Source organism: Notechis scutatus, chromosome 14, assembly GCF_049901735.1.
Source record: "Notechis scutatus isolate UNSWTSFEM ecotype Mainland chromosome 14, rNotScu1.2, whole genome shotgun sequence".
In the NCBI taxonomy this organism is placed as follows: Eukaryota; Metazoa; Chordata; class Lepidosauria; order Squamata; family Elapidae; genus Notechis; species Notechis scutatus.
The window spans coordinates 872,222-884,963 of record NC_142022.1 but is presented as its reverse complement, the minus strand read 5'-3'; the positions used below and the strand labels follow the sequence as shown (position 1 = coordinate 884,963).

At 47.4% G+C, this 12,742-nt stretch overlaps 1 protein-coding gene across 1 annotated transcript in view; it reads left to right on the top strand.

Moving 5' to 3' along the window:
* Positions 1 to 12,529, top strand: part of NRXN2 (neurexin 2) — a 385,627-nt gene extending 373,098 nt beyond the window's left edge. The window contains 3 exon segments of the mRNA XM_087943407.1: positions 11,521 to 12,020; positions 12,022 to 12,364; positions 12,367 to 12,529. Coding sequence (XP_087799533.1) covers positions 11,521 to 12,020; positions 12,022 to 12,364; positions 12,367 to 12,419 — 896 coding nt within the window. The 3' untranslated portion in view covers positions 12,420 to 12,529.
* Positions 12,530 to 12,742: the final 213 nt, after the last annotated feature.

Sequence of the window (12,742 nt, the reverse complement as noted above, 5' to 3'; positions counted from 1 at the left end):
ATGATTGACATGTGGAAATTTAATGGCAGTCCTCAAGGTATCTTCACAACCGAACCCAACCTTTTCAGTCCTAAGCCGGATAGTTAAGTGAGCGTTGTTAGAGTTTGAGTGTGAACAACGCAGTAAAATCTCGGTTTAAGTGATCTTGTTTTAACAATTTTTTCAGATTTAATAAGCAGGATGGGGTCCCCATTATATCCCTTAATAATGAACCAAAGCTAGTTTTTACATTAATTATGCTTTGTGCTGTATGCATAAGTATTTGACGTAAATTTATGCCTTCACTCTAAATTGCACTAAACATCTGCAAGTATTCTGCATTTTTTTTAATCTACTATGGACTGAAGCAGATATAAATGTATGCAAATCCTGAAAATCGATGTCTGACATGCCGTAACGACGCTAATGACACAATTTTGTGTAAGGAGTCAAAAATGTACAGCGTTTGCCTGCTTATGTCATGAGACAAATGCCTTAAACTCTTTGACAATGGATTTGCCTGTCCATAAAGTTGAGTTTAGCGCAATCCAGATTAAGAGTGTGTGAACGCAGAGGTGGGGTGGGGGAAGTAAATGTGTGTCAGGAGCGGATCAATCTTTTATGCATAGGATGAATTCCATGCCAAAAAAGGAGAGAATCCCAATCTTCTTTTAAAAATCTTAATTCTCAGCCTTGGGAACAAAGTGAATTTTCTTGGATGGTGGCTGGGGGGAGGTAACTCTGCCTTAAAGATGCCCGGACATAGCTGGGAACCATGGGTATGGTGTTCCAGGAACTGGGTATGTTTAGTTTGATGAAAAGAAGGCCTCAGGGGGACATGATGGCAGTGTTCCAATGTTTGAGGGGCTGCCACAAAGAAGAGGGGGTCAAATTATTCTCCAAAGCACCAGAGGGCAGGACAAGAAGCAACGGATGGAAACTGATCAAGGAGAGAAGCAACTTAGAACTAAGGAGGAATTTCCTGACAGTGAGAACAATTCGTCAGTGGAACAACTTGCCTCCAGAAGTTGTAAATGCTCCAGTACTGGAGGTTTTTAAGAAGAGATTGGACAGCCATTTGTCTGAAGTGGTATAGGGTTTCCTGCCTAAGCAGGGGGTTGGACTAGAAGACCTCCAAGGTCCCTTCCAACTCTGTTATTCTGTTCTGATGGCCAAACAGAGAGTCCCAATTGGAAAATGTTGGCAGATGTTCTATATGCCACTATGGCCCCTTTAGGACTTATGGACTTCAACTCCCAGAATTCCTGAGCCAGCCAGGATCAAAATTCGGGCACTTGACAAATGGCCTGTATTGATGTCTGTGTGCCATTTCTTTTCTGGGAAGGGTGCAGAGAAGAGCAACAAAGATTAGGGGGCTGGAGACTAAAACATATGAAGAACGGTTGCTGGAATTGGGTAGGTCTGGTCTAGTGAAAAGAAGGAGTGACATGATAGCAGTCTTCCAATATCTGAGGGGCTGCCCCAAAGAAGAGGAGGGGGTCAAGCTGTTCTCCAAAGCTCCAGAAGGCAGGACAAGAAGCAATGGGTGGAAACCCATCAAGGAGAGACGCAACCCAGAACCAAGGAGGAATTTCCTGACAACTGCAATGATTCACTTAACAACTGTGGCATAAAATGGGGTAAAACTCACTTAGCTGCCTTGCTTAGCAATGAAAATTTTGGACCCATCTTTGGTCGTAAGTCAAGGACCAATTTGGCCCAAACTGGCCTTCCAAGTTGGAACAATATTTGTCCACCCTCACGGATAACTCCTGAGATTTACGATTCGGTGACCAACACCTGCACCAACGGAAAGAGGGTCAGCAGTGAGTTTCCAGGTTGGGATCATTTTTATTGCACTTTATTCGATTTCTTATGCCCAACTCCCCAAAGATCCTGTCATCTCCAGTCCCGCAGGGCTCAAAAGCAGATCCACCCAACTCTGACCATCTCCACCACGAAGGCGGGAGGCCACTCAGCTATTAAATGTCTCTGTCCCTAATGTAGTTATTCCGTTGGTCTGATTTACAATTTCAAACAATCCCCAGACTGCCAACCCCTTTGTGATGACCTGGGAGTGGCACGAAGGCAACACAGCCAGAGAACAGGTCTGACTCCCCTTTATTGCTCCAACTGTGCCCCCAAACATCCCCACGTTTACAAGTCCTTGTGATGACCCAAAGGGGCGTGGCACAAAGGCCACACAGTCATAAGCAATAAGAGTCCTTTTTTGAGCTCCAACTTTGCCCCCAATGTCCTGGTTACCTTCTGGGCTGGAGAAAAACTCTCCCAGGAACAGCCTTGGGCTGTGGAGAACCAAGTCCAAAACGTGGTCAACAAAAACTGGAACTATAAGTCCAATCAAGGGAAAATGAGGTCATTAGTCCAGCAGGGCAGGAGCAAGAATTCCAGATGTGAAGGCACAGCAATAACTCAACACAGTTGGGAAGATGCCAGGAACACAGATAAGCAAAGTCAATACAAGATAAACTCACGTTTGCTCCCAGAAGACACTGCACTCAGCATGGATTTCTTTTAAGCTCTCTTCCCAGCTGTGGCTAATGAAGGGAATCAGGGCCCTTTCCTCCCACGTAAGCCACACAACCCACGTTGCTCTCTCCTCCATTCCTCCCTGCATGCCCTAGGATGAAGAGGGGGTGGGCCTGAGTCTTCCTCTGAATCCCCTCTCCCTTGTTCTACCTCTCCCCTGCTCTGCCCAGCCGGACTTTGCCCTTCCCCAGTTTCCTCCACAGCCAACGGAGCCAAACTCCCGCTCCCTGTCAGCCGTTTGTCTTCCTCCTCGGATTCAGACTCTGACAGGGGCATGACATCCTGGAACAAACCTCTCACACGCACCTTCAGCAGCCTCTGGCTGTGGGTAGTCCAGTAAGCAAGGAGAGCAAAGCAGTAATGGAGGCCAGCAGTCCAGCAAGCCAGGTTAGCCAAACAGTAACCAGAGCAAGAAGTTCAGTGAGACAAACCAGGCAAGCGCCACAAGACAGAACACAGCAATCTCCAGGCATTGGCAAGTGCACACGAGGCTCCACAGATTCAACGCTTGTTCCCAACAAATGTCCCTCCCACCGGCACCTCCTTTACAACTCAGTCCCCAGGTGTGTCTTGTGAAGGGGGCAGGGCACTCTCCTCCCTCGTAGCCGGCTCACTCTGCGTTGGTCTCGCCTTCTTCTCTCTTCTCTCCATGTTCTAGGATCAGGAGGGGCTGGCCCTTGCTCTTGGCCCTTGCTCTGTCTCTCCTGCTCCTCCCTGTCTACAAGACTTTCTGATCCTGAAAAGCCCTGCCCGGACTGGCCCTGCCCTTCCCCACTTTCCTCTGCAGTCAACGGAGCTGTTGTCCCCTCAGTCTCTGTCGGCTCCTGTCCCAGCTCATCTTCCCCCGCAGATTCAGGCTCTGACGGGGGGATGACACCCATGGGCTGGGCCTGCACCACATCCTAAGCCACACAGACAAACACACAGACAGCAAAGTAGAAGTTAACACTAGTCAACCATTAGAGCAGGGATCCCCATCCCTCACCCCCAGGCTGTGACCCACTTCTAGTCCGTGGCCCATTCAGAACTGGGCCACAGAAGCTGCAAGCAAGAACACATCCAAACAGATGGGCGTGCATGCGCAAAGCTCCATGTACCCAGGCAGCGGGGGCGCATGCACGCTGCTTGTGCAAATAGGGCTGTGCACGCTCGCCCACCACTCACGCAGAACCATCCCCTCTCCCCCCAGGGCGGTCCACAAAGCCAGAAAGTTTGGAGACCCTGCCTCAGAGCCTTGCCGGAATGCAGCCGTTGCTTAAGGGACTCATGGAAGCCTCCAAGTTCTCAGCCCGTCCAGGTTGCCCGGTATAGGCAGTGGTGGGCTGCTGACGGTTCGGACCGGTTCTAGCAAACCAGTCGTTCCGACAATCAGCTGGCCCCACCCTATCCTGTCCTATATTTCAGTTTTTTTCAGATCAGCTGATTCGCGTGGCACAGTGGATTTCTCACGCCTCAGCTGTTCTACTTAACGGGGCTGCCCTGTAGAGGTTCAAATTGGTGGTTTTTTAATGCTCCGTGCGCTCACAGAATCGGTTGTTAAACTGGTTGCAGCACACCACTGAGTATAGCTGACCTCCTTGGGTGGAGAATCCCAGTTTTGTAAGTTGATAGAGGGACTGGGGGGTGTTCTGACCAAGGCTTCCTGAGACCGTAATTAAGCACACGCTTTGTTAAAACAACTCTTGTTTTCTTTCAACGCTGGGAATTATGTGCATTCCCAGCCAGTAATGAGTCCCAAACAGTTCCTTGAGATAAGCACCCACCTTTCTCTCCTTGGAATTGCTGCCAACAAGTACAGTGCCGAATGAATTACAAAAAACCGACCAAAGTACAAAGTCCACACAAAGCTTCAAGAATTAATCCAAACAGAGTGAACAACTTTGCTTCCTGCAAAGGTTTTGTCACCTTTCCCTGTCCTTTCACCTTCCCCTCCCTATGGGAGGGGCAAACACCTCCCAGCCTTACTCCTGAGTCTCCCCTTTTATTTCAGCTGCTCTCGCCTTCTAGCAGTTCTGCGCAAGCGCACACTGGGAAGAGGCTCCCCTTGTTCCTCGGCCTCGCTGCTGCCAGACTCCAGAGGCTCCGGAGTCAGTTCCCCACTCTCACATGGTCCTGGCCCCATCCCTGCATGGGACGCAGGACCCTCGTTCGAGTCCTCTCCAGACTCCCTGACTGGTCCCTGTTCTTCCCCACTGTCCGATTCCGCTGCCATCTGCACAGGCTGCTGGCGAACCACAACAGGGGGATAGGGTTTAGATGCTGGATTGCGACCAGGGAAAGACCCCAGTTCAAATCCCTCCCTCACTGGCTGGGTCTCCACAGTTGGCTCCACCAGGTCAGGGAAAGATCTACCATTCATACAATCTTGCCTTCCTTTTTTTTAAACCTGGCTTGTCTTTTTCGGCAGCTTACACTTAGTCCTTGACTTATGACCGGAATTGAGCCCAGAATTAGAATCATAAATCGTGCCGGTCATTAGGCGGTTTACCATGCGATGCAACCTGGAACGGAGGAGAAATTTCCTGACAGAACAATTAACCACCAGAAGTTGTAGATGCTTCATCATTGGAGGTTTTTAAGAAAAGGCTGGGCAGCCATTTGTCTGGAATGGTATAAGGTCTCCTGTTTGGTCAAGGGGTTGGACTAGAAGACCTCCAAGTGCCCCTTCCAGCTCTATTCAGATTATTATTATCCCAATGATTAATGATTGCTACAAAAAAGTTGGTAAATTCAGGCGTGGTCACATGGTAAACCACTTGAATGGTATAAGGTCTCCTGTTTGGTCAGGGTTGGACTAGAAGACTAAGTGCCCCTTCCAGCTCTATTCAGATTATTACTTATCCCAATGATTAATGATTGCCACAAAAAGTTGGTAAAATCAGACATGGTCACATGGTAAACCCCACAGTCACAAGAGGCCAGGCGAGGAGATGCGTGCCTTGATGTGAGTGATATTGAGTTGGCCACACCCAGCCAATAACATGACCACCAAGCCACGGCACGCCCAGACCACCAAGCCGACCAAGCCATGCCCACAGAACCTGTTGTTAAAAAATTTGAATCCCACCCCTGGTCGTAAGTGTGAAAATAACAGAAGAGTTGGAAGGGACCTTGTAGGTCATCTAGTCCAACCCCCCACCCAAGCAGGAGATCCTGCCTACACCATTTCTGACAGATAGCAGTCCAGTCTCTTCTTGAACACTTCCAGTGATGAAGGTCATAAGTCCCTTTTTTTAGTGCCATACCTTTGAATGGTCACTAACTGAACTGCTGTAAGTCAAGGACTACCTGTATTTGTGAACACAAACGTGGGGAAAAAACCATCATTTGCCTTACATTTTGTGTGAACGTGGTGACAATGAGAAACCATTGCATAGGCTATAAACACAGCAATTAGGTTTCCTTCATCAGTGTTCAGCAGGTTGTGAGAATACAGAGAGAATCAGTTTTATGCACACAGGTTGCCTAAACAGGTCAATTTTACAATCCAGCAGATGGATTTCCAAAGCCTGCCAAATTTAAAAAAAAAACAAAAACGAACTGTGGTTGGTTTGTTAATAGGTATAGCATATTGAATGAATTCAGCCCATTTGGTTCCTTGACAGATAGATCCTGGTAACGTATTTAGAAAATAGGTCAGTTCAGTCATTGAGTTAAGCTTGCCTGCACTTTATTATGAGATAACAATATCTTGATTAGATGTTTGTCTTTTAAAACTGGGCCTCTAATTCACACAAGCCATTTTCCCAAATGGAGGGCAGGCATGAGATTCACACGTCACTGGGCCCGGGCCTTAAATTCCTCTTGTTTCCTAGGTTCACCCGAACCAGGCTGAGTTTGCGACACTCTGTCAACCCCCCTTCCCTCCAAAACAGCCCCCCTTTAGCCCTGCCCCAACATCATTAGCTGAGCCACCAGGCTGGCAAATTGACCTAGTTAAGAGGGTTGTGAGAACCGAGCTAATAAGAAGGACAAAAAAAAAAATCCAGCTGCAATCAAGTGATAATTCCAGGTGGATTTTCCTCCCAACATCTCAGTTCTTGCTTATTAAAAAGCAAATGAGAGGTTTTTTAAAAAATATATTATTTGCAGCATCTGGAGATTGAGATGGCAGGAAATCTGAAAATGTGTGACATTTAATTGGGGTGGAAAGCAGGCTGTTAATCATAGTGGGCGGGACGAGTGAGCCACACCGCTTCCCTTGCTCTGCTGTGGCTCTCGCGCTCCGCCACCGGCTCTGGCACAGCCCTTCCCTGCCTGCCAGCGGCGCCCGGCCCAGCCTGGCCCTGCAGCTGGAGGCTTCCTCAAGGAACCCACCGCCTAACAGCTGGGAATAGCTTGCCAGGGGGGCTGCAAAGGCACCGACACGTGTGTGTTGCATGCCTGGGAACTCTTTGCAGGTTGCAGGCAGGTACACGTTCTGACCCAGGCTTCACAAAATCACGAAGCAGGCTCTTCATCCCAACAAGACCCCCTTTTTACTAGGCAAATGTGAATTCAACTCATTCACATCCAGCAAAGTCCCGGCAAACAGTCTTTCAAGGGTGATTTACAATCACAGACCTTATCAGGCTTGGAGAGTTGCCAGGCTGATAGCTTCCAAACGTCAAGCTGCAGCAGCAATTACTTAGCAAGAAGTCAGGAACAGATCTTCAACCCAATGAATTGAACTAATTGTCTCCTGCAAAACCCAACTCCCCTTTCACTTCTCTTTATCCCCTATGGGAGGGGCCATTCACCATCCACCTGTGCCTTTACTCCTGAGTTGACCTTTGTTCCTTAGCTGTGCCCTTCTTCTGGCAGCTCTGTGCATGCGCACATTGGGAACAGGCTCCAGCTGTTCTTCTGCCCCACTGATCTCCGACTCCAAAGGCAACTGATAACTGTCAGACTGTCCTGGCCCCATCTCTGCCTCCGATGCAGAACCCTCATCAGAGCCTTCTGCCAACTCCAGGACTGGCCCATGTTCCTCCCCAACCTCCTCACTGTCCGCATCTGCCGTCAGCTCTACTGGCCTCTGGCGGGCCACAACAGTACATAGGTTGAACACACCTGGCTGGAGCTGATGGAAGTTCTCTAGCCCAGCTGCCACCGACCTTTTAGGCACCAGGGACTGGTTCTGTGGAGAGACGTTTCTCAGTGGACCGGTGGGAACGTGGTTTCACATGCTGCCTGCATTCCTTGGAAGCGGCTTTGCTTGTTTGCATGGCCCGCTTTCTGGCATGCCACAGCTCAATGCCGGCCCATGAACCAGCAGTTGGGGACACCTGGACTAACCTATAAGGAAGGGCTGGTACCAGGAGTGGGCTGCTGGGGGCTCACAGGGGCTCGGGAGAGCCCCCAATAACCTCAGAAAGACAAGCAGCCAGGGAAAGCTCTTAATAGGCTTAATTGAACTTCTGGGCATTCAGCCAAGAGCATTTCACACTTGTAAAAGTGTTGCAAGCTAGATAAACAATCCACTCAGCGCTTGCCAGGGAGAGTAATTGAGAAAATCAGATCACATAGCCACTGGCCTCCGAGGGGATTAATTCCCAAATAATAAGAATCGCATAACTCACCAGAAACTCCAGTAAGACTCCAAGATCCCTCTCTCAGTCACTGCTAGTAAGCCTGGATTCACCCAATCTTTTATTTAAGTATGAAATGCACAAAATAATAAACAACTTTTTGGTATATATCTTTTTTTAAGGTAATTAGGGCAAAGAAGTGACGTGGAGTTGGACACACCCACCCAGCCACGCCCACATGATCCCCCAATCACATGACTACCTAACCACACCCAGCCAGTCATTAGGTCAGAGAGCCCCTTGCTTGAAAATGTGAAGCCCACCCCTGGCTGGTGCTAGCTGCCTTCCTGCATTTCTCCCCTGCAGACATTCTAGAATGAGTAGTCCTGGGTGCTCTCGGCGCTCGCTTGCTTTCTTGCAGACGTTTCGTGGCCCAAACTAGGTAACGTCATCAGTGTAAGTCAGTGCAATGTTCTGTCACTTGTCGCACTGACAGGCTAGCCACTGAATATAAACTGACAGCAAACTGCACTCCCTATTCGCACTGATGATGTTACCTAGAGCTGAAGAAGCTTCTTGGATAAGAAGTGAAATGTCTTCAAAGAAAAAAAAACAGAAAGTCCGGTTGCCTCTTGAAAAAAGCACCTTTGGGGGTAACATTCCTGAAGTTTTATGAATCCGAACTATTTGGTTAGCTTCTGCTTTTAAGCAGAAGGAAAAATGGGTTAATTCCATTTAACCTTTTAACTTAATTAACCAGGCGAATGGTGCTGTGCAAACTCAGCTAAGGAATAAAATTATGCATAATTATAATTCGTTTTAAAACCTTTTCAAACATCCTGCCAGATTTAGGCTGGCTTGCCTTGTCGAATGTGCTGCGCTGGTTTACTGTTTCAGGGTTAAGATGCAGCCTTCAAACTCTCCTTATAGCGTGCTACTCCGAATATTTCAGTGCGGATCTTGCTTTTAGGAACACAAAAGAGGTTCAGACACAGCCCAGTAAATTTTCTTATGCATAATCATGATCGCCCCCCCAGAAGGGGGGGTTTTCCTGCTTATCATCCAACCCTTAAAGTTGCAGAGCACTGGCAGGGCGGCAAAATAAGGAAGTTAAGGGCCTTATCATCAAGCCTTTGTGTATCCAGTGATGACATACCCATGATCGAAGGGATAAAAAAAACACAGTTTATACTAGCACAGAATAAACCTATGAACGTTTGCATCTCCTTCCCCCTGGTCCTCTTCCCTAGAACAGCCAGCCCATGCCGTTTAACCTCCCCTAACATAATTAACATTTTTTCTAGAGCAAACAGATAGCTAGTAGGTAGGTAATTCAGCTAGGTAGATAAAATTATAGATAGATCATAGATTCCAGGCTAGATCTCCACCAGAAAGTGGAAATAGCTTTTGCAATAGCCAGATTTATCATCCAACCCTCTTAAAGTTAGATGATAGATAGATAGATAGATAGATAGATAGATAGATAGATAGATAGATAGATAGATAGATATAGATGATAGATAGATATAGATAGATAGATAGATGATATAGATAGATAGATAGATATAGATAGATAGATAATATAGATAGATAGATAGATAGATAGATAGATAGATAGATAGATAGATAGATAGATAGATAGATAGATAGATATACAGATAGATAGATAGATAGATAGATAGATAGATAGATAGATAGATAGATAGATAGATAGATAGATAATATCTATCTATATTAGATAGATAGATATAGATAGATAGATAGATAGATAGATAGATGATAGATAGATAGATAGATAGATAGATAGATAGATAGATAGATAGATAGAGATTAGAGATAGATAGATAGATAGATAGATAGATAGATAGATGAGTAGATATAGATAGATAGATATAGATCTATCTACTATCTATCTATCTACCTATCTACCTACCTATCTATCTATCAATCAAATAGCCAGATAAATCTAGATGCATCCAATAAAACTGGATACATTGTTCTAATTGTGCTCTTATTTATTAACTCCCCCCACTCCACGGGGTTTTGAAATACAACGAACTATCCACAAAATGACCTCAAATATCCCACCCCTGTTTTCTTTCCAACATGCTATTCAAAGCCCCTGCAGCTTGAGAAAATTTTCCAACTTTCCAAGGATTTTTCCTCCTTTTCCCATTAAAAAGATGGGCTTTCTTCTCTCCCCACTTTCTCTCTCTCTCTCTCCTTCCCCCTCTCCCTCCTCCCCCCCCCTCTCTTTCTCATACACACATGCACACACACTTCAAATCCACTTTTCTGCATCTCAACAAGCATGGATTCAGCCCAGATTCCCTCTTTAACTTCATTTTGTTTTGGTTTTTTGTTTTGTTTTTAAATTGTATTGAGGAGATAGTTCTTCACTAAAACCTCTGTCATCGGTTTCCTATCCGGGGATCCCGTGGGAATGCAGGGAAAAACTATGATCACCCCTCCTTGGGAGAAAAAACAAACACCCCATCCCCAACCACCCACTTTCATCCCATTTTGCACAATGCCAGGAAGATCAAATCCAGGATCAATTTGGAAAAAAGGGAAGGAAAAGAATAGAGAGAGAAGGCGGGGCTGTGCTCTGGACAGTTCTCTGGACAAAGTCATAATTTTGCCTTGATTTATATCTAAAATCCTCAAATTTGCAAAGAGCTTTAAAAATGGATTTGAAAGTCCCCGATGATGTTAGTTTTTGGAACATGGAAGTGGGTGATAGGGATTTTGGGGTGCAACAAATCCAGGGGGATTCTTTTGTGGGGTACGGGAGGAGGGAAGTGGCAAAGGGGGTGCCAGTATGAAAAACCAAGCAAGAGAAATGAATCTCGGAAGAAAGCAAAATAAAATTAAAAATTAAAAAAAATAAAGGCAAGATGCAGAGAGAGAGTTGTTTAAAAGAAACGAAAAGAAAAAAAAAAGTTGATTTTTCTCCAAAAAACATTCTTACCTAGTTTTCTTTTTTGTAATTTTTTTTCTTCATGCTAATATCACACGGCCTATTTGTTGATGTAAGTTGACTGAATTCCGTGGTTTGCTCTCTTATTTTTTTTAAAAAAAACAAAACAAACAGAAAGGGAAAAAAATAAGGAAAAAAGAAAGAGAGAGAGAGAGAGAAAGAATATTTGAGTGTTTTAGCCTGAAGAGGATGGGAAGAGAAATCAGCCAGAGAAAGTGTTACTGCTCTTAATTCTGCTGTTTTATCTGTTTTAATTTTTTCTTTCTTTTTCTTTTTTTATGGATTTAAATGCCTTTTTTAATTATCTTTTTTTTTCTCCTTTGATTATGATTTCTCTAGACAAAAAAAAAAAAAAGGGAAGTTGCCAGGGACCGGAGTCAGTGGGGTTTGGCTAGCTAATTCTCGTGGTTGGCGCTGTCTTGTGTGGACGTGGGGGGGACCCCAGGCGGCGTGGCTGACCCTTCTCCCCTCTCTTCTCTCCCCCTTTTCTCTCTGTTCTAGGAGGTGAATTAGTCTTGCCCATAATAACCGAAGACTCTCTAGACACCCCTCCAATCGCCACGCGCTCTCCTTTTATCCCCCTGCCTCCCACCTTTGGCCCCTTCCTAACCGTAATCGAGACCACCAAAGACACCATCTCCCTCCCGGCTCAGCCGAAGCCCCCCTGCCTGACAGACCAAGACGACGTCGACTGCGAAGAGGGCATCGAGGCCTCGGGGTACGCCTCCGGCGAGGTCTTCGACTCCAGCCTGCCCCCCACCGACGACGAAGATTTTTACACCACCTTCCCCCTGATCACTGATAGGACCCCGATGGGCCGGCCCGATGGAGGAGCCGGCAAAAAGCCCCACGGCTACCGCCCCAACCTTAGGACAGGATTGCCGGCTTCGCCCTCCGGCCCAGACCTCCTGGCCTCGACCACTTCTCCCACCCTGCTCCACCGCATCCCCGCAGGCAAAATGAACAACCGCGAGCCCCTGCGGCCCCACCCCGAACACTTCCCCCCCTCTGGCCACCTCCTTCGAGCCGGACAAGCTCAACCGCCCCAAATACCCCGTTATAACCTCTTCCCCCGATTTCCACAATCTGCCCACAGCTAACCCCACCGACCCCGGGGAGAGGGGTCCCCCCGGCGCCGTGGAGGTCATCCGGGAGTCCAGCAGCACCACCGGCATGGTAGTGGGCATCGTCGCGGCCGCCGCCCTCTGCATCCTCATCCTTCTCTACGCCATGTACAAGTACCGCAACCGGGACGAGGGCTCCTACCAGGTGGACCAGAGCCGCAACTACATCAGTAACTCGGCGCAGAGCAACGGCACGGTGGTGAAGGAGAAGACAGCCGCGGCCCCAAAACGGCCAGTAAAAGCAAGAAAAACAAAGACAAGGAATATTATGTCTGAGGCCCCCCCGCCCGTCCCAGCCAACCCCCTCAAAATCCCTGCGTGCACCAGAGAGAGACCCAACGCCCGAAGGAAGTGCGCAGCGGGACTATCCAGACATGCATTTCCCACCCCGACCCCACCCCCCAAAAAAAACTTTCTGGAGAGGAGACCTCCCCAAATGCCTCCTCCGGGGGAGGCAGCCGCTGCTCCTAACGCCCTCCCCCGTCGCCCGTCTTTGGTTCGCTCATCTCGTTCTCCTTTTACGCTCCCCCTCACAAAAGACACCCCCAAACAAACAACTGGAAAGAGAGAAAGAAACACGGAGGTGAGAAGTTTGCAGG